This window comes from Hemiscyllium ocellatum, chromosome 11, assembly GCF_020745735.1.
Source record: "Hemiscyllium ocellatum isolate sHemOce1 chromosome 11, sHemOce1.pat.X.cur, whole genome shotgun sequence".
In the NCBI taxonomy this organism is placed as follows: domain Eukaryota; kingdom Metazoa; phylum Chordata; class Chondrichthyes; order Orectolobiformes; family Hemiscylliidae; genus Hemiscyllium; species Hemiscyllium ocellatum.
The window spans coordinates 14,691,247-14,714,535 of record NC_083411.1 but is presented as its reverse complement, the minus strand read 5'-3'; the positions used below and the strand labels follow the sequence as shown (position 1 = coordinate 14,714,535).

General features: G+C 43.5%; 1 protein-coding gene across 1 annotated transcript in view; it reads left to right on the top strand.

Moving 5' to 3' along the window:
* The window catches only part of npas2 (neuronal PAS domain protein 2), a 96,894-nt gene that overhangs the window by 17,438 nt on the left and 56,167 nt on the right, over positions 1-23,289 (top strand). The window contains exon 5 of the mRNA XM_060832314.1: positions 13,315-13,435. Coding sequence (XP_060688297.1) covers positions 13,315-13,435 — 121 coding nt within the window. The remainder of the gene's footprint in view (positions 1-13,314; positions 13,436-23,289) is intronic.

Here is a 23,289-nt window from a genome sequence, read left to right as displayed (position 1 = left end):
TGGAAAGCTGAGATTAATGAATGAGCCTGTCACTGCACATGGTTGGAAAATGGTTAATTGTTGATCATACTGAACATTCTAACCGATTGGAAAGGGAGTCAATGATATTACTTACCTACCAGAGGCACGAGTTGCACACAACCAATTGCAATGGGTGTGCCATATCCTGACTCAAGGTTGCCTAAGCAAGTGCTCCACTCTGACCTCTACAGTGATAAGTAATCACTAGGACGGCAGAGGTAACCTGATAAAGACACTCTTATTGTCCAACATCCCCCACTGACACATGGGAATCACTTACCCTCGAACACACAAACTGGTGAAGAAGCATCACAAAGCCATTAACCAGTTTGAGGCCTCCAAGTGAAGCATGTGGAGCAGTGAGAAGAATCCAGAGTCTCCCACCAAGCCACCTCCTCAAACATCAACTGTTTCCTCCGCCAACCTCCTCTTCCACCTTCCCCACGTCGGAGACCTCAGCTCCAGGATCAGACAACTCAGCCTGTTCAGCCTCTCCCTGTAGCTCAGATCCTCCAACCCTGGCAACATCTGACCTCCCAACTCCTGTAATCAATACTCTGACCAATAAAGGAAAGCATACCAAATGCCTTCTTCACTATCCTATCTATCTGCGACTCCATTTTCAAGGAGCTATGAACCTGCACTCCAATGTCTCTTTGTTCAGCAACACTCCCTAGGACCTTACCATTAAGTGTATAAGTCCTGCTAAGATTTGCTTTCCCAAAATGCAGCACCTCACATTTATCAGAATTAAACTCGGGCGGCACGGTGGCACAGTGGTTAGCACTGCTGCCTCACAGCGCCAGAGATCCGGGTTCAATTCCCGACTCAGGCGACTGACTGTGTGGAGTTTGCACATTCTCCCCATGTCTGCGTGGGTTTCCTCCCACAGTCCAAAGATGTGCGGGTCAGGTGAATTGGCCCTGCTAAAATGCCCATAGTGTTAGGTAAAGGAGTAAATGTAGGGGAATGGGTGGGTTGCGCTTCGGCGGGTCATGTGGGCTTGTTGGGCCGAAGGGCCTGTTTCCACACTGTAAGTAATCTAATCTAAACTCCATCTGCCACTTCTTGGCCCATCTGGTCAAGATCCTGTTGTAATCTGAGATAACTCTCTTCACTGTTCACTACATCTCCAATTTTGGTGTCATCTGCAAACTTACCAACTGTACCTCTTATGCTCGCATCCAAATTATTTATGTAAATGACAAAAAGTAGAGGGCCAGCACCGATTCTTGTGGCACTCCACTGGTCACAGGCCTCCAGTCTGAAAAACAACCCTCCACCACCACCCTCTGTCTTTTACATTTCCTTGACAGCGGGCCTGGTAGATGGATTCTGTCGATGGGAGGTTGACCTTTGTGATTGTCCGGGCCGAGTTCACCACTCTCTGTAACTGTCTCCAATCTTGAATGGTACAGTTGCCATACCAGGTAGTGATACATCCAGACAGAATGCTCTCGATTGCACACCTATAAAAATTGGCAAGGGTATTTGCTGTCATGCCAAATTTCCTCAGCTCCCTGAGGAAGAAGAGATGATGCTGGGCCTTTGCAGCCAGTGTGGCCACATGAAGAATCCATGAAAGCTTCTTATGGATTACCACTGCCAGGAAATTGACATTCTCCACTCGTTCCACCTCTGTGCTGTTAACGTGGAGGGGGGCATGAGTATCATCCCATTGAAAGTCAATAATGAGTTCCTTGGTCTTGTTGGCATTGAGAGCTAGGTTGTTCTCAGTGCACCATTTTTTCAGATCTTCCACCTCCCGTCTGTGGTCTGTTTTGTCGCCATCTGAGATTCGACCAACTATGGTGGTGTCATCAGTGAACTTGTAAATGGCATTAGTCTGGTATATGGTGACGCAGTCATGGGTATACAGTGAGTCGAGTAGGAGGCTGAGTACACACCCCTGGGGAGGGGGGGGGGGCTCCAGCATTGAGTGTTAGTGAGGACGTAATATTGTCCCCAGTCTTTACTAATTGGTGGCCTGTGGGTCAGGAAACTGAAGATCCAGTTGCAGAGAGTGGGGCTTAGTCCAAGGTCACTAAGTTTAGTAATCAGTCTCGAGGGGATAAATAGTGTTTGATGGCTGAACTGTAGCCAATGAGTAGTATTCTTTCATAGCTGTTCTTGGTGTCAAGATGTTCTCGGGAGGAGTGAGGGCCAAGTGATATGGCATCTGACGTGGGACATCTGACGTCTAGCTCTAGTTGATTAAACTGAGACACTGACTGTACAGTGAGTGGATACTCACACTGGACACCCTTTAACCACACAGGGCATCAACAGCGATTTCACTAGTTTCCAAATCTCCTCTCACCACACCTCATCTCAGATCCAAACCTCCAACTCAGCACTGCCCTTTTGATCTGTCCTACCTGTCCATCTTCCTCCTACCTATCTGCTCCACCCTCCACACCGACCTATCACAATCACCCTCCACCTGCATCTACCTATTGCCTTCCCAGCTACCCTCCAAGCCTCACCCCTCCTTTCCCTATTTACCTCTCAGCCCCCTTCCCCTTCACATTTCTGATGAAGGGCTTATGCCCAAAACATTGATTCTCCTGCTGCTCGGATACTGCCTGACCTGTTGCGCTTTTTCAGCACCACGCGTTTCGGTTTCCGTCATTTGTTATACAGCATTCAGCACCCAGCGTTTACTCAGAAAACCTGGGGGCTTGTGTAAGGTGTCAGACAGGTTGTTAATAGAATGTGTACAGCTCATCATTAACAAGGAGATTGAAATCCCTGAACTCTGAAAAAGTCAGCTTCTCAGATGAAAATGAGCCTGGAGGAAAATGCAGGTTGGCTGCACAGTTCCGAGAAATGCATTCATTCCCAAGACAATAGAAAGAATAATGAGATAGGTAGTGGATTTGATCAGATTTACTGCTCCCCAGACTATTCGACAATCTACTCAAGCAGACCCAGTTAAAGAATGATAACCTGAACAACAGATTACAATCTTATTGAAGCAATTACTGGGTGGTGGATTGTTAAATCTATCACCAAAATGTGTGGTCCTGCAAACAGATGGGTGATAACAAGCACTCACGTATGAGATAAAATCTGCTTGCAAAAGCAGTGAAACCAGACAGTTTTATCTTATTGGGATCTTATTAACTATTTCCCTTCCCACCTGTTGCATTTCTGCTTTTATTTCAGATCTCCAGCATCTGCATTTTATTACGTTGCTCAAATCCAGTTCCATTCATTAAATTAAGCACCTAGAAGGTTATGTTGATGGGATTTAGATGAGATAATATGTAAGGAGCTCCTATGAAGCATGAAAAATAGCCCAGGCTAGTTGGACTGAACTGTCAGCTTCTTTGTTGTATTTTCTTGTAATTTAGGCAGACTTACCAACACATCTCTGAACTTGGAATCTGCCAAAAGAAGGGATAAAACAATTCCTACCTCTTTGACGGATTTGCTCAATTCTGTAACCAAAGCACACGTAATTGATCTCTGTGAAGTTCTCTTTGATATCGATAGTCAGTTAAGTGCAAAGTCCCAGTCAAATTTCAATATTCAGTTATGACCTGTTGGAGAGCAGAGATGTATAGTGTTGTATAACAGAGTAGACCACCTGTGTCCAATCTCTCTCACCCTTAAATCTCATTCCTAACCTCACGCCCAACAAATTCTTCCTTAAAGAAATGAAGTATTGAAGCATCAGTTTAGCAATTAACTCTTTTCACTATTACAACATCAACACACTGCCATGAAATCCCAATTCCATTATTAGATGTATGACTCAGTGAGACATTGAATATTGGAACTTAAATAAATTCCACTTTCACTCCCTGGTCTCTGCTGACTTGACTGACCACTGAAAGGCAGTTCTAGGACTTTAACAATTACACTTCACGCTCTGACCAAGTGACAGGAATAACAACGGTGGAGTGCGCTGTCTGAAAGTGTGGGAGAAGTAGTTTCAAAGGGGAATTGGATCCATGTTGAAAAGTCATAATTGGATGACAATGGAAGTCTGGGACTAATTGGATAGCTCCTTCATGGAACTGAAACGGGAAAGATGGGCTGACTGACCTCCTTACATGTCATAATATTCCAGTTTGAAAGCGAATATCAGATGAAATCACAAAATGGTTCAGCTAGAATTATTTGAAGTCACATGTGCAGTATCTTTAACATATTCAAACATCTTAAAGAGTCACACTTTGGGCTCAGACATGCAGAATTAGAACTTACCTAAATGGTCTGATGTGAAGAGCGGACCCATCAGTAACAATATTATTAGCATAACCCCCCACCCTGTACTGCTTCCTGGGGAATTCTCCGATGTTCTCATGTCTTAACAACATGTTGCACGAAGTTGCTCTAAAACTTATTATTTAGAAACTAAGACCTAAGCATTGCATCAGCACCATCTCATTAGGTCCAGCACCCAGCAACTTGTGTTGTTTGTATATTAGTTTCTCACCCTTTCTGCTAAGACAATGTTCTTTTAAACATTCAATGACTGGGCTAAGTCTGGAGAAATAATATGTGACTTCAGTAATTCAATTACATGACAGTTACCTTGCCAAATGAAATCATTGCTGCAGTATAATATTTGCTTATATTTTATTGACATTTTCACAGCATAATGGAAACCTTGAATTTATTCATTTCTAAGAACACATGTTCCATTTTAGCAGCAGAGTGCGGATATGTTTTTGAACCAGAGAAGGAAAATGATATGCTAAAAATTCTGCGGCTGCATGTGTCTCCACCTGTATGTGTATGCGTCTGTGTGTGTGCATACGTCTGCATGTGTATGAGTCTGTGTGTGTGCATATGTTTGTGTGGATGTGCGTGCGTGTGTGTATGAGTGAATTTGCACCCACAGTGGAATGTTAAGTTTAATAATGTCAATAAGCAACTATGAAACTTTGGAGAAGTTAGGACTGCAGATGCTGGACATCAGAGTCTAGAGTGCAGTGCTGGAAAAGCACAGCAGGTCAGGCAGCATCTGAGGAGCAGGAGAATCGATGTTTCGGGCAAAGGCACTTCATCAGGAATGAGGCTTGTGGCCGGGGTGCTGAGAGATGAATGGGAGGGGGATGGAGTTGGGGACGAAGATAGCTGAGAATGCAATAGGTAGATGAAGGTGGGGGTAATGGTGATAGGTCAGAGAGGAGGGTGGAGTGGATGGATGGGGCAAGTGATGGACAGGTCAAGAGGATGGTGCTGAGTTGGAAACTTAGGTCTGGGATAATTTGGGGGAAGGGGAAATGGGGAAACTGGTGAAATCCACATTGATCCCGTGTGGTTGAGGGTCCCAAGGCAGAATATGAGGCATTCTTCATCCAGTTGTTGGGTGGTAAGGGTTTGACGATGGAGGAGCTGCATATCCTTGGCAGAGTAGGAGGGGGAGTTCAGAGTCTCAAAGAACATCTCTGGACCAATCCGCACCAATCAAGCCCACCGCCTCATGGCTGAACACTTCAACTCTGAATTGTCCACTGAGATGGCCCCAGAAATCCAATCACTTCCCGTGGCAATTAGGTAACAAATGCTGGCAAAGCCAGTGACAGCCGCATCCCATGACTCAATTAAAAAAGGTGTCCCCACACTCACTTCTCTCCTGAAAGAGACTATTCAGCCCATCTACTTGATGTTTCATAGAAATTGTAACTACCTCTTGAATAATGCAAGTTTCTCCTAATTTATTCATATGATAATGTAGTTTGGGAACATGCTGTCAGTGCCAAGTAAATCAATTTAGGTTGTTTGCAGGGACAACAAGAATTAAGTGTTATCACACTGAATTCTGATCCAAATCAGGATCAGCGCAGAAGCTGACAATGATTATCACAGTGTTCAGTATTAATATTGATCCGACTCCATCAGTGTTGGGCATCATTCAAGAAAGATACCTGACTGGTGAGGTGATGGCCTAGTGGTATTATCGCTCGACTATTAATCCAGAAACCCAGAATAATGTTCTGGTGACCTGGGTTCGAATCCCTTCAAGGCAGATGGTCAATAAAAGAAATCTGGAATTAAGAGTCGACTGATAACCCTGAAACCATTATCAACTGTCAGAAAAACTCATTTGGTTCACCAATGTGCCATTCTTGTCTGAGCTGGCCTACATGTGACTACAGAGCCACAGCAATGTGGCTGATTCTTAACTGTCCTCTGAAATGGCCTAGCAAGCCACTCGGTTGAATCAATCACTAGAAAGTCACAACAAAGAAACGAAACCGTATGGGCCACCTGGCATCTACCTTGGAACTGGAAAAGACAACAGCAAAAACACAAACAGCCCTGCCAACCATGCAAAGTTCTCCTTAGCAACATTTGGGGCCTAGTGCCAAAATTGGGAGAACTGTCTCACAGACTAGTCAAACAACAACCTGACATAATCATTCTTATGGAATCATACCTTACAGATAACACTACCATTACCATCCCTGAATATGTCCTTGTCCCACCAGCAGGACAGACCCAGCAGAGTTGGTGGCACCATGGGATACGGTCGGGAGGGAGTTGCTCTCAGAGTCCTTGACATCAACTCCGGACCCTATGAAGTCTAATGGTTTCAGGTTAAATCTGGGCAAGGAAACCTCTCACTGATTATCGTGTACTATCCCCTTCAGCTGATGAATCAGTACTCCTCCATGTTGAACAACACTTGAAGGAAGCACTGAGGATGGCAAGGATGCAAGATGTACTCTGGGTGAGGGTATTTCAATGTCTACCATCAAGAGTGGCCCAGCAGCAGCATTACTGATCGAGCTGGTCGGATCCTAAAGGATATAACTGCTAGACTGGGTCTGCAGCAGGTGGCGAAGGAACTAACAAGAGGAAAAAACATATTTGACCTCATCCTTACTAACCTGTTGGCTGCAGAAGCATCTGTCCATGACAGTGCAGGTAAAAGTGATCTCCACACTGTCCTTGTGGAGACGAAGCCCTGCCTTCATATTGAGAATAACGTCCACTGTGTTGTGTGGCACTATCACTGTGCTAAATGGGACAGACTTCAAACAGATCTAGCAACTCAAAGCTGGGCACCCATGAGGCGCTGTGGGCCATCAACAGCAGCAGAACTGTAGTCTTGCACAATCTGCATCCTCATGGCCTGGTATGTTTTTCACTCAACCATTACCATCAAGCCAGGGGAGCAACCCTGGTTCGATGGAGAGTGCAGCATCAGGCATACCTAAAAATAAGGTGTCAACCTGGTGAAGGTACCAAAGAGGACTACTTGCATGTCAGACAGCATAAGCAGCAAGTGATAGATAAAGCTAAGCGATTCCACAACCAACAGATCAGATCGAAGTTCTGCAGTCCTTCCATATCCAGTCGTGAATGGTGGTGAACAATTAAACAACTCACTAGAGGAGGATGCTCCACAAATGTCCCCATCCTCAATGATCGAGGAGCCCAGCATATCAGTGTAAAAGATAAGGCTGATGCATTTGCAAGAATCTTCAGTCAGAAGTGCCGAGTGCATGATCCATCCTGGGTTCCTCCAGTGGTCCCCAGCATCACAGATACCAGCCTCCAGCCGATTCGATTCACTCCACGTAATGTCAGGAAACAGTTGGAGGCACTGGATACTGCAAAGGCAATGGGCCCTGATAACGTTCCAGCAATAGTACTGAAGACATGCTCCAGAACTTGCCTCTCCTGTAGCCAAGTTCTTCCAGTACATTACTACCCTGGCATCTACTCGACAATGTGGAAAACTGCCCAGGTCTATCCTGTACACAAAAAGAAGGACAAACTCAACCCGGCCAACTACCACCCAATCAGTCTATTCTCCATCATTAGTAAAGTGATGGAAGGGTTCATCAACAGTGCATTCAAGCAACACCTGCTCAGCAATAACCTGCTCAGCGATGCCCAGTTTGGGTTTCGCCAGGGTCACTCAGCTCCTGATCTCATTACAGCCTTGGTTCAAACATGGACATAAGAGCTGAATACCAGAGGTGAGGTGAGAGTGACAGCCCTTGATATCAAGGCCACATTTGACTCATTATGTCATCAAGGAGCCCTGACAAAACTGAAATCAATGGGTTTCGGGGGCAAACACTCTGCTGGTTAGAGTCATACCTGGCACAAAGGAAGATGGTTGTGGTTGTGGAGGGTTAATCATCTCCGCTCCAGGACATCTCTGCAGGAGTTCCTCAGGGTAATGTCCTGGGCCCAACAATCTTCAGCTGCTTCATCAATGACCTTCCCTCTGTCATAAGGTCAGAAATGGGGATGTTCACCAATGATTACCACAGTGTTCAGCACCATTTGTGAATTCGCAGATACTGAAACAGTCTGTGCACAATTGCAACAAGATCTGGACAATATCCAGGCTTGGGCTGAGAAGTGTCAAGTAACATTCACACCACACAACGCCAGACAATGACCATCACCATTAAGAGACACTCTAACCACTAACCCTTGACATTCAACAGTATTAGCATCACAGAATTCCCCCACTGTCAACATTCTTGGGGTTACCATTGACCAAATGCTCAACTGGATTCACCACATAAACATAGTGGCTACAAGAGCAAGTCAGGGACTAGGGCTACTGTGGTGAGTAACTCACCTCCTGACACCCCAAAGTCTATTCACCATCTACAAGGCACAAGTGTCAGGTGTGTGATGGAATACTCCCCACTTGCCTACATGGGTGTAGCTCCAAGAACACTCAAGAAGTTTGACATCATCCAGGACAAAGCAATCCACTTGATTGACACCACATATTCAAACATTCAATCCCTCCACCACTGGCGCTCAGTAGCAGCCGTGTGTGCTATCTACAAGATGCACTGCAGAAATTCACTACAGATCTTAAGACAGCACCTTGCAAACCCACGACCACTTCCATCTAGAAGGACAAGGGCAGCAGGTACTTGAAAACACCACCAGCTGCAAGTTCTCCTCCAAGCTCTCATCATCCTGACATGGAAATATACTGCCATTCCTTCACAGTTGTTGGGTCAAAATCCTGGAATTCCCTCCTTACTGACATTGTGGGTCAACCCACAGCAAGTGGACTGCAGCGATTCAGGAAGGCAGCTCACCACCATCTTCTCAGGGGCAAATAAGGATGGGCTATGAATGCTGGCCAAGATTAGAGTGGTTCTGGAAAAGCACAGCAGGTCAGGCTGCACCCAAGGAGCAGGAAAATCAACGTTTCGGGCAGGAGCCCTTCATCAGGGCCAGCATATATAAGACACTAGATTGAAAAATAATTATCAAAAGAAGCAAAAACGTTAATGAGAAGAAACTATTTCCTGAATCAAATAACTGAGATCTGTCTGGAATGCATCGCCTGAGACAATTGTAGATATAGGTTCAACTGCAGTATTCAAAACAGAATGAAATTGTCATCTGAAAGAAAGAATGTGCAAAGTTATGGATGCTGGCCAGCCAATGATGCCCAAATCCCACAAATGAATAAAAAAATGTCCGAGCCTTGGGCCAGAGCAATGTAGATTCACCAGAATCACCAGAGTTAACATTTCAATTCAGTTTCTTCAGAACAGTTCCGAAGAAGAGTCACACCAGACTCAAAACATTAACTTTGTTTCTCTCTCTATAGAGAGAGCAAGAACTGCTGAGTTTCTCCAGGATTCTCTGTGGTTATATCTTCAAATTAAAGATTGGCTCACAAGAACGAAGCATCACAAATATGTACAAGTTGAAAGGGACCATTTTGCTCATCATGTCCACACTTGCACTTGATGGGTTCAATAGAATAGAGTTGCTACAGTGTGGAAACAGGTCATTCGGCCCAACAAGTCCACACCAACCTTCCGAAGAGTAACCCACCCACACTCTTTCCCTCTACCCTATATTTACCCCTGACTATTGCACCTAACTGACCACATCTCTGGACACTGTGGGAGGAAACCAGAGCACCCAGAAAAAACCCATGCATACACGGGGAGAATGTGCAAACTCCACACAGACAGTTTCCCAAGGCTGGAATCGAACCCAGGTCCCTGGCGCTGTGAAGCAGTGCTAATTAGTGCTGCCCAAACATTTATTTCCCTCCTGCCATTTGCCTTCTCACCATAACTTTGCACATTCTTCCTTCCAGATGACAATTTCATTCAGTTTTGAATACTGCACTTGAACCTATATCTACAATTGTCTCAGGCAATGCATTCCAGACAGATCTCAGTTATTTGATTCAGGAAATAGTTTCTTCTCATTAACGTTTTTGCTTCTTTTGATAATTATTTTTCAATCTGCATCTTCTTTTTGTTAAGCCTTTCATGTGTGGAAACAGTTCCTCCCTCCTTATTCTCTGCAGATCCCTCATGATTTTGATACCTTCTATTAAATCACCTGTTCATCTTCTCTTCTTCAAGAAAGACTGCACTAAAGTCTCCAGTCGATTATCAGAAGTGACATTCCTTATCCCTTGAATTATTCTTGTGAATCACTTTCTCTGAGGTCTTCACATCCTTCCTGCAGTGAAGCCACTGTACTCCAGCTGAAGCTGCACTATCGCCCTTGCCAGTGAACATGCTCCTTGCTCATGTAGTCATTTGTAGATTATATGAAAAACTGTATGTTTTTATTATCTGTTCTCTCAACCTGATTTGTCACTTTTAAATTCTTATAAATATTTACCTTTCACTCCTGCACCCCATTTAGATTTGAGCCCTGGATTTTATCCTGTGTCTTTGTTCTTCCTACCAAACTTAATCACTTCACATTTCTTTGTATTAAACTGCATCTGCCACCTCTCCACCCACTCCACCAACTTGCCTATGCCCTTTTGAAGCTCGAAACTTTCTCCCTTACAGTTCACATTGCATCCACATTTTATACCATCCAGAAGTTTTGAAATTGTACCCTGTTCACCAAGGACTCAGCCATTACTATATTTACCTGAGCGAAAGCAACATTGGAACCAACATGGTCCTCCTGGGGAACTGTACTACAAAACTTTCTACAATCCATAAAAACATCCATTAACCACAATCTTCCTGTCACTCAACTAATTTTGTATCCATGTTTCTATTGGCCCTTTTATTTCATGAGCTATAACTTTGATCACAAGTCTGTTGTGTACCATTGTATTGAACAGCTTTTGGAAGTCCAATGCACGCTACATAAACAGAATGGCCCTGATCAACCCTCTCTGGTACGTCTTCATAAAATAGCAGATGAACATCATTTCCCTTTGGAAATCCATGCTGGCTTTCCTCATTAAACTGACAGCTGTCCGTCTGATTATTGGTTTGTCCCAAATTATTGTTTCTAGAAGTTTCCCCACCACCAAAGCAAAATTGTCTGACCTCCAGCTCCTGGGTTTACCTGTACACACTTTATTTAAAAAACAGTGTGGCATTTGCAATTCTCCAATTTTCTGGTACTATCCCTGATTCTAAGGAATGGTCTTAAGAAGCAATCTTCTAGTTAAAGAACAGTAGAAGCCCAGAAATCTCTCCCAAAAGGCTGCAGATGCTGGGGGGGGGGGGGGGGTAAATAATACTCTAGGACAGGGGTAAATACAATTTTAGTGGACTAGAATGATAAGAGATATGAATCAAATGTGGGTGAACGATGTTGTGATACTGAATGGCTGAATAGGCCCGAGGAGCCTCATTCTCTTCCTTTATTCCATATTGGTTTATCCCGTTCTACTCAAAGTTGTTTATTTTATTGCTTGCAAATGAAGAAGAATAGGTGACGCCAAGATAATCATAGAATAGGATCATAGAATCTCTACAGTGTGGAAGCAGGCCATTCAGCCCATCAAATCCACACCAACTCTCTGAAGGGCATCACAAACCAAACCCACCACTCCCTACCCTATCTTTGTCATCCTGCATTTCCCGTGGCTAATCCACCTAGCCTGCACAACCCTGGACATGTTGGGCAATTTCCCATGGCTAATTCACCTAACCTGCACATCTTTGGAATCATAATGGGATGGCATGGGGGCTCAGTGGTTACTGCTGCTGCACCAGGGACCTGGGTTTGATTCCACCCTTGCGTGACTGTCTGTGTGACTGTCTGTGTGGAGTTTGCACATTTTTCCTGTGTTTGTGTGGGTTTCCTCTGGGTGCTCCATTTTCCTCCTACAGTCCAAAGACATACAGGTTAGGTGGATTGGCCATGCTAAATATAGGGTTATGAGGGGGGTGGGGCGGCTTTTCAAGAGGCTAGTGTGCACTCAGTGGGCTAAATGGCCTCTTTCTGCACTATAGTGATAATCTGTAATAAATGAATGCCTCTGATTGTTATCAGTACAAGTATTGTTTCACATCACTGAGTTAGTACGCTAGAAATTAAGCCCCAAGACTCCCAAAGTCATCATAAAATGTTAAAGATACACAGAGTACCCCAATTTACCTGATTTTCAAACCCAGTTTGACAGAAAACATGCACCAGGCTCTTACTTATAAACAAGGTTGACCTTTTATTAGAAATAAACAGACTGACGACAACCAAGCAATTATGAAAAATCAACCTTTAAGGTTAAACTCTAATCCCTCTTTACACATGGGCACAGGCATGACAAAATAAAATATAGGTGTTGTGGGTGGAAGGTAAACTGGGAAATCTGTTGAGTAATCTCCATCACAGGATCTCCTGGGATGCCTCTTGTTCTATCAGAATTCTGCTTCTCAATCTTCCTTCTTCAGATATTTGTAGGAGGGGCGCAAACTACTCACAGTTACAAATGGACACTGACTTATTAATTAAAAGCCATGCTTTTTCAAGCTTAAAGTTTCTTTTACCACAGAGAACAGAGACAGTTACTGAACTGGTGGGACTCTGAAGCTTTTAACTATCTTCTTCATAGCTCCAAGTTATTCAACTACCTGAGAACCAATTACATTGTTGTTGGCAGGCAGAAAGGCTTTCTCATCCATAACTAGTCACTAGTCTACATAACCCTCTGCTACTTATTGCAACCAAAGCTCCATTTATACACAAACCTTAGACTCCAGTTCATCTGCAAACTACACTTCAATAAATGCTGAAACCAGTAGCTGTGCAAACTGTGCTTACGATGTGTGTCGGATCACTTACTTTTAAGAATACAGTAATTTTCCAAACAAAGCCTGGTTTTAAAATAATTCCTTTTTCATTTCAGTGAAATACAATGAAATACACAGAAAAATAAAAAGACAAAGTCTTTGCAGTAATGAGCTGAGTTATTAAGGAGGAAGTGCAGGAAAATGGAGGATTTATTCAGCAGTCCGCATGAGAGAAAGATGTGACGTTTTTCTGGAGTTATACGGAGACAGGGAGGAGAGTCCATAAGTTTCGTTGAAAAGCTAACATCTTTTTCTTTTGTACCAGTCAGATCTAGTGGACCAAAATATATTGAATTTCCTCCCAGAACAAGAGCATGCAGAAGTATACAAGCTGCTGTCGAATCAGATGCTAATGACAGACCCGGTTACTCGTGACTATCTGAACAGTATGTACACTGCTTCCATTTGCTTTATCATGAAAACTAGTGTCATGCTGCTAACTCTTATTGCAAGTTTAACTGAGGACATCAGAAGGTGGATCTAAGTCATCACCCCAATTCTGATCTGTTGTTGCAATGTTCATAGGGAAAGGAAAGATAGCTGGAAGTGTAGCTGTTGGAAGGCCTAAGCCCAAAGGGCTGGGTTAAATGAGAAGATAAAGAATAAAAAGAGTGTAAGACAGTTGAAAGAAAGAATGCTTTTCATTTATATAGTGTCTTTCACATCCTCAAGACATCTCAAACCATTTTACAGCTAAGTATTTATTTTTTGAAGTATCTTGTGATATAGGAAACATGGGAGCCAATTAGATTCTACACAGCAAGCTCTTTCCCACCTACAAGAATGTAATAATGACCAGATCATCTGTTCTATTGAAGTTGATAGTAAAAGAAATATTGTCCAAGCTGCGAGGGAGGACTCTTCTTCTCTTTAAATAGTTGATTCTGTAATTCTTCCATGGGATGTTTGTTGCCTCTCCCAAATTGCTCTTGAATGGAAGGGCTTCCTAGATCATTTCCAGAGCGTTTAAGAGTCAACCACTTTGCAGTGGGTCTGGAGTCACATGTAGGCCAAACCAGATAAGGGGAGGCAGACTTCCTTCCTTCAAGGACATCAGTGAATCGGATTGGTTCATGGTCTCTGTTACTGAGACTAGCTTTATATTTCATTGCTGAGTTTATGTTCCACCAGTTGCCATTTGAAACTGTGCTCAAGAAGTAGCAGACTGGGTATCCAGGTTGCTAGTCTAATGACATTATAATTGAGGTCCCAAACACACCCCCATCAAAAGACAAGTAGTGCTATGGCCACCTTAGAGGGAAAGCAGGTAATTTAATATTCCAACTAAAAGACAGAACCCCTGACAGTGCAGCATTCCCTCAGTACAGCAGTGGAAATAAAACCTTTGCCTTTGTGCTCAAATCAAATAGAATCAAGAACATCTGACTTGATTTGAGAATGCTGACTCTGTGGCACAGCTGACAGTATTGTAAACAATTCCTGTAATCCTCAGTGAGTTGAAGCACTGGCACTGATATGTATTTCTGATTATATTGCAATGGCAATGTGAAGCAAAAGCCGAAATTGCTGGAAAAGCTCACCAGGACTGGCAGCTTCTGTGGAGAGAAATCAGAGTGAACGTTTCAGAACACACTTAATGTGGGTCAGAGCAGTGCAGACGTCACCACCTGGAGAAATAACAGTGGGAAGTCAGTGAGGCTACACTGAGCGATGACAGACTGTGTACCAACCCAGTCAGCTGGATTGTCATGTAACAACATATTACAACTGCCAGCCTTGGCCCAGCCATTCGAACACTTGCCTATCCTCAGGGTTGTAGATGCAGCCTCCATTTCCCCAGCATAAAATCTACAACCTTACAATTTCTAGTTGCTGTCGTGCTCTCTACTCTACAAAACACGACCTGTGACTAATTTTTATTTGCGTCAAAGTCTTTAAAAACGCTTATGGGAGGCCTGAATCAGCGAGCACACAGCCTGGAAAGTGCAAGACAGTTATTGCCTGTTGTTTGGTGAGAATTTGCTGGTGTTTTGCTGGATGACTCATACCACTTGGTGGCCTATTTTCATTGATTTAACAGTTGGGAGTTTCAGGCAGGGACCTGTGAGCAATGTTTCAGATGCAGCTGCAAGCAAAAAGTGCGAGAAGCAAAGATTCGAACAAGAGTCGATAAATAACATAAAACCACAACAGAGTTTCAGGAAGAAACAAGATTTGCAGCAGCAGCAGATTGCAGAATTTTCTTCAGTTTTCAGAGAATGGGACAGTACAAAAGGAGGCCATTCCACGTTTGTACAAACTCTCTAAAAAGGTTAGCCCCACTCCTTCCCTCTTTCATACAGCACAGTATGAACCATGTCCATGCCGACCATAATTCCAAACGTAGCTAGTCCCACCTGCCTGCTCCTGGCCCATACCGCTCCAAACCTTTCCTATTCATGTACTTATCCAAATGTCTTTTAAACGTTGTAATTGTACCTATGTCCAGCACTCCCTCAGGAAGTTCATTCCACATGTGAACCACCAGCCTCTTTGTAAAATATTTGCCCCATGTCTTTCTTAAATCTCTCCTCTCTCACCTTTAAATTACGCCCCTTAATCTTGAAATCCCCCATTCTAGGGAAAAGCCACCCTACCATCCACCTTACCTATACCCCTCATTATTTTATAAACCTCTTTAAGGTCACCTCTCAATCCCCTACATTCCAGTGAAAGAAGTCCCAGCCTATCTACTCTTTTTTTATAACGCAACCCCCCCACCTCCACCCCCCACTTGGCAATGTCCTGGTAAATCTCGTCTGAATCATAATAATATCCTTGCTATAACTGGGTGGCCAGCACTGGACACAGTATTCCAGAAGAGGCCTCACCAATGTCCTGTACAACCTCAACATGACATTCCAGCTCCTGTACTCAAAGGTCTGAGCAATGAAAGCAATCATGCTGAATACTTTTTTAACCACCCTGTCTAATGTGAACTAAACTTCAATGACTTAAATACCTGAATCCCTAGTTCCTTCTTTTCCTTTTAAAGTACGCATTCAGTTTAATTTTAGGAAAATAGAGAGCATTTCACTGAAAGCACAATGTGCGTTATGTATTCTGGTAGTCTTCTGGATCCCAGATCTTTGAAATAATCAGACTTTAAGCCCCAAATGTTGAAAGCTCTTGTCATTCTTACAGCTTTCATGCTTTCTTGGTGTTTAGGCTATTTCCAGGTTCCACAAAAGCTTAACTCTCCAACGCATCCATGAATGTGGTCTGACGAAAACACTTACACATCCAGTTGATTCCTGTATAAGTAGTTTCTAGCTCTTTACTGACAATCCAATGCTATCTGAAAGTAATTTGTTGCCCAATAAAATATCACATTTCCTTATAATAAAAAGAGGTTGGCTTCTCGGAGTCTAGTGTATGAGCACGTTGAATACCTGAGCAAAGGGAATAGGGAAAATTCAAAGAACTATTTAAAATAGATGGATTTAAGGCTGCACTCTGTTTTTATTTAACAATTTAGAATTATGGATATAGGTTTGCTCACTGAGTTGGAAGGCTTGTTTTTATTTAGAATTATTTCCTGCATTCTAGCAGTCCAGAAGAAAGGAAATTGTTTCATTTTGCTCTCCTGCCATTTTGATCTTCAGCTCAGGGATTTTGCTTTAGCTATTCAGGCTTTCGTATATTTTTGTTTCTGTTTGGTATTACCAGAAGAAAAGGGTACAGTGGGCCAATTAGCTCTGTTAACTCGCTGGCTATCACTGAATCACAGAGGCGTTATGATACAGAAGGTGGCCATTTGGCTCATTATACTGACATCGGTTCTATTACCTACTGGCAATCTCCTGTCCTTTCCTGTACAGTCACACGGCACAGAAACAGGTTCTTCAGCACCCTATGTCCATGCCAACTATAACCACCAAACTACACTAATCCCTTTAACTTGCACTTGACCCATAGCCAACTATCCTCTTTCATTTGAAGTGCTCATCTACATGTTTCTTAAATGATGCGAGATTATCTGCCTCTACCAACCTCTCAGGCAACATGTTCTGTATTCCTACCACCGTCTGGGTGAATGTTGTTTTCCTCAGATCTCATCTAATCCACTTATTCCTCACCTTAAGTTTTGCCCTCTGGCCTTGCATTGTCTGCCATGAGGAGAATGCTGTCATAGAGTCATAGGGATGTACAGCACGAAAACAAACCTTTCAGCCCAACTCATGCTGACCAGATCTCCTAAATTAATCTAGTCCCATTTTCTGGCATTTGGCCCATATCCCTCCAACCCCTTCCTATTCATACCCATCCAGACATCTTTTAAATGGTGTAATTGTACCATTCCTCAACTCATTCCATACATGCATCAGCCTCTGTGGGAAAATGTTGCCCCTCAGGTCCCTTTTATATTTGTCCCCTCTCACCTTAAGCCTATGCCCTCCAGTTTTGGACTCCCTTCGTGTCTCCTCAATCAGATTCTCCCTCAGCCTCCTCCGCTCCATGAAAACAAACCCAGCTTATCCAATCTCTCCTCATAACTGAGACTTTTCATTTCAGGCAACGTCCTGGTGTATCTCCATTCCACCCTCTTCAGCGCAAAATCATCTTTCTGATTGTGCGGCAACCAGAAGTCCACACAGTATTCTATGTGGCCTAACCAATATTTTATTTAGTTGTAACAAGACTTCCTTGCTCCCATATTGTACACTCCAGCATATGAAGACTAGGATCCCCTTTGCCTTTTTCACCACCCTGTCTACCTGTGCTGACACTGTCAGGGATCGATGGACTTGTATACCAAGGTATCTTTGTTCCTCAGTACTCCCTAAGAACCCACCATTCATTATGTATATCCTTCTCTTATTAGAACTCCCAAAATGTATTACCTGGCACTTATTGGAGTAAATTTCATCTGCCATTGCTCTGCCCAATTTACCAGCTGATCAACGTCAGACTGTAGTCTGAGACCATCCTCCTCACAATCAGGAACCTAAACAAAAATTGCTGGGGAAACTCAGCAGGTCAGGCAGCATCTGTGGAGAGATCACATCCAGTGTCCCTTCCTCAGAATGGTTCAGTTCTGACTACCTTCTCCTTATTGCTCTTAACATGCTCTGGAACTTCACCACCCCAAGTTACATCTACAGCTACAATTTCCCTGCACACCATTTCACTCCAAATAATCATCCATGACCCTCATGAATGCCTCAGTTCAGGCTACTGTGTGCTTCAGAATCACACCGACAGCACAGGCTAAATTCCAGTTCAGGCTATTGTACACGTGTATGATTTATGTTTGATGCAGAGTGGTGTCCTTCTGTAACCAATTATCTCTAACAGACAGAGATGTATACAGTCACTCATGAGCTATGGTTAATTACGTACCCACCTAGAATAACTAAATGGTTATGCACAAAATATCAATGAAAACTAAATGGTTATGCACAAAATATCAATGAACACATCAGGGTTGGGAGCCCAGGTTTAGATCCCACAGGCTCCAAACGTGTCTCAACAGTTTGATTAAAGGTATCTAATAATAATCTCTGATTCTGGCAAACTCTTCATTACAATCAGTGAGGGAGTGGGAATTATTCCAGCTTTAATATGGTTTGGTACATGGCAAGACATTCAGTGATGGCACTGTGGCAGTGCCGCCTTATGGCAATGCTTTTGTTTTTATTTTGAATGAGATAGAGTCATAGAGTTATACAGCATGGAAACAGACCCTTCCATCTAACTCATCCACGCCAACCAGGTTCCCAAACTTTATTATTTCTACTTGCCTGTATTTGGTCCATATCCCTCTAAATCTTTCCTATTTATGTACCTGTCTGACTTTCTTTGAAATGTTGTTAAATATACCAGCCTCCAGCACTTCCTCTGGCAACTCATTCCATACATGCACCACCCTCTATGTGTTAAAAAGTTGGCCCTCATGTCCCTTTCAGTATTTTCCCTCTCACTTTAAACCTATGCTCTCTAGCTCTCTATGGTCTCCCCGAACCTGAGTAAAAGACCTCGGCTATTCATCCTATCTATGCCCCCCCATGATCTTATAACCCTTTACAAGATCACCCCTCATCCTCAAACACTCTAAGGAAAAAAGTCCCAGCCTAAGTCTCCCCTTATAACTCAGGCCCTTCAGTCCCGGCAACACCCTTGTAAATTATTTCTGCACTCTTTTCAGTTTAACATCATCCTTCCTATAGCAAGGTGACCAGAATTATGTGTATTATTCTGAAAGTGGCCTGCCAATGGCTTGTACACCCACAACATGATATTAAACCTGAGACTCTCTCTCTCTCTCTCTCTCTCTCTCTGTCTTGGAGGGCAGTGGCAGGGACCTGAACATTTCATAGCATTACCTATACGTGAAGAGAATTATCCTTGGTGATCAGGTCGATACTTATCCTTCAATTCATATCATTAGAACAGATGACCATGACCTGACCATCTTAGTGTCTCTGGGAGCTTTCTGTACACAAACTAGCTGCTGTGTATCTAATGTTACCACAGTGACTTCAAACACATATTTGGACATTCCTGAGTGAAAAGTCTTTGTTGTACCCTTATGGTCCATTAGATACTACCAGCAAAACTAATGCCATTGACAAGATACCATGCAAGAACTGTAAAAAACGCTACACCAGACAAACCTGCACGTAACCTGCCACCAGGATACATGAACACCAACTGGCCACCAAAAGGCACAACCCACTGTCACTAGTTTTTATACATACAGACAAAGAAAGACATCACTTAGACTGGGACAACATACACATCCTAGGATGGGCGAGGACAGGCAAACAAAGACACGCAAGAGAATTTTTAGAGGCATAGCGCTCTAACGAGAATTCATCAATAAGCACATCGATTTAGATCCTATCTACCTCCCCGTAAAAAAAATCATAAATGATATCACCTACCTTAAGAAACCAAGACCTATAAATAGAGAGGTGGGTCATACCACCAGCGCTTCACTGGAGACTCCCATTGATGATGTTACGTAGTATGGTGATGAAACATCTGAAAACAAACCTTCAAGCTTAGTGAGCTAACTTACATACTTTCTTTGATCATTTATTTTTCCTTAACACCAGGGCAATAGTGCATCTCATGCTGGGAGTGGAGTTGTGGGGAAAATCAAACCTACAAATTAATTCTCCCTTGGCCCAGCAGGCAGTAACAACATAACTCCAGGTTTCAATACAGACCAGCACACATGATTGACATGTGTGATGTTCAGAGGGCCATTATATCCCATCAGTTCTTTTCATAAGTAAAGAACATGTTGCTGTCAGATGCAGTGATGCATGCTTTATTGTAGAAACCAGTAGTGCTTGAAATATTTGTCCCAATTATACTCCTAAGGTAAACGAGAAGTTGTTAACATGGTCTTGTCATGGTAATGTTAATGTCAGTGAACCAGTGAGCTGAACATTGCATACACTAGGGCTTACAGCTGATCAGTCAGTTGCATTTACCATGGCAAGTTTCTCTAAAGGAGTAACAAGGCTGGACAAATGCTCCAAATGATTGAGGGGTGGGTTGATTGCTTCTGAGTTAACAGAAAAGCTGACCCCGAGGACAAAGAAATTGAAGGAGTTTCTGTGCAATTTCATAATCAACACGTTGGATTCAGGCTGTTGTTGCACATGAAGTCTGGTTCTGAATGCACGACACGGTGAAAGCAACCACGTTTCTTTAATGCACTTGTTGCATGTGATTAATCACCTAAAGAGAAATGGGGGGGGACTTGATAACTGAAGAGAAATTCCAATGACTGACATGATTTTTAATTCGGTCAGATTTCTAAAGCCTGTTAAAGATACAGAATTATTTCTACAACAGCAATTTGATTCACTCATAACCTGTACACTCCAAACCAGCTCTATCTGATTTGAAAATCTCCTTATGGTGCCAGTTTGAACATAATCAGATGCATGTCTTAAGAAACTGGTAGCAGTCAGATGATCAGATAACCCATTCCTCTAGACCAGCTGTGTGTAAATACCCTCCATTTATTCTCCTCAGGGTGTGATTATGTAGGAAAATGTAAACGATAACAGGAAAAAGTAAAAGAAAGAAAAGACTTGCATTTATGTAGTGCCTTTCATTACCAGAGGGAACCTCCATCAAATACTTCACAGCCAATCAAATACTTTCTAAATGAAGTCATTGCTGTCAGGTGGAAGGCATAGCAGGAAATTTGTGCACAGTAAGATCCAACAAACACCATTGTGATAACGATCAGATCATCTGTTTTCTATTGTGTTGTTGAGTGAAGGATAAATATTGTTCAGTTCTAGTGGGTCTGCTCTTGTTCCAAAGTGTGTGCCACGGGGTCTTTTAAAAGCACCCAAACACCTCTGACAGTGCCACACATCTTCAATTAGGTTGGTTAGCTCAGATGGCTGGAAGGCTGATTTGTGGAGTGACACCAACATAGAAGCATAGAATCTCTCCAGTGTGGAAGCAGGCCATTTGGTCCATCAAGCCCATATTGACCGTCCGTAGAGCATCCCACCCAGACCGAGTCTCCACTCAATCCTTGTAACCCTGCATTTGCCATGGTTAATTCACCAAGCCATGTACATCTCTGGACATTATGGGCAACTTAGCATGGTCAATCCACCTAATCTGCACATCTTTGGATGGTGGGAGGAAACCGGAGCACCCAGAGGAAACCCACGCAGACATGGGGAGAATGTGCAAACTCCACGCAGACAATCTCCTGTGAGTGGAATTGAACCCGGGTACCTGACATTGCGTGGGTTTCCTCTGAGTAGTCTGGTTTCTTCCTACAGCCCAAACATCTGCAGGTTAGGTGTATTGGCCATGCTAAATTCCTATAGTATGAGGTAAAAACAATGACTGCAGATGCTGGAAACCATATTCTGGATTAGTGGTGCTGGAAGAGCACAGCAGTTCAGGCAGCATCCGAGGAGCAGTAAAATCGACGTTTCGGGCAGGAATAAAGGCAGAGATCCTGAAGCATGCAGAGATAAGCTAGAGGAGGGTGGGGGTGGGGAGAAAGTAGCATAGAGTACAATAGGTGAGTGGGGGAGGGGATGAAGGTGATAGCTTGGAGAGAGGAGGAAAACATCTTCAAGGCAGGCATCCTTGCAAGAGGATTCGAAATGTGCAGGCCAGCTGGGTTAGCCACGGGAAATGTGTGGTTACAGAGTGGGGGAGGGGGGGTTTGGTTTGGGTGGGATGCTCTTCAGAGGAATGGAGTGGACTTGACGGGTCGAACGGCTTGCTTTCATACAGCGGGGACTCTATGAAAGCTGACTATGAAAGTGTGGACTCAATTCCTGCACCAGCTGAGGTTACCATGCAGGTGTCTTCTTCTCAGCCTCTCCCCTTATCTGTGGCATGATTACCTCAGATTAAGCCATGATTCCCTCTCCCTAGCGAGAGAGCACCCCTATGGTCTGGTGAGACAATGGTACCTTTATATCTTCAGTACCGCAACTGGAGTATCAGTCTTTGTCCCATGCTCATAAGTTGGAATGAAATTTGAATCCCAATTGTTATGGCTGAGAGGCAAGAATCCTGCCAGCTGACTGCTGGCTGAAAAGGAGAGCATCATCTATACTAACTCTGTCCCAAACATTTAGCCCCCTTCCCCTTGAATACATTCAATCTCCTGGAGCCAATCAAAGTAAAGGTGAAAAGAGGCTGAATGATTAATTAAAGCCTTTATTATTTATTGAACATTGCTGCCTAAGCCCTTGAGGGACAATTGAGTGGCTTGTGAGGCCATTTCAGAAGGAAGTCAAAAGTCAAGCAAATTGCTGTAGGCCAGACCAGATAGATTAGATTAGATTCTCTACAGTATGAAAACAGGCCCTTCGACCCAACAAGTCCGCACCGACCCTCCGAAGAGTAACCCACCCAGACCCATTCCCCAACCCCACATTTACCTCTGACTAACACACCTAACACTATGGGAAATCTAGCATAGTCAATTCACCTAACCTGCGCATCTTTGGTGTGAGAAAGGGAACCGGAGCACCCGGAGGCAACCCACACAGACAGGAGGAGAATGTGCAAACTCCACACAGGCAGGTGCCCGAGGACCTGGGTCCCTGGCGCTGTGAGGCAGCAGTGCTAACCACTGAGCTACCCTGCTGCCTAATGGTTGTCAGAAATCCTTTTCTAAATGGCATTTATGAACCAGATGGTTTTTATAACATTCTAATAGCTTTCTGCTTGGATGACCTTACACTGGCAAAATAAAAATCCTCCTTCAGCCCCATTTAAATGTTCCAAT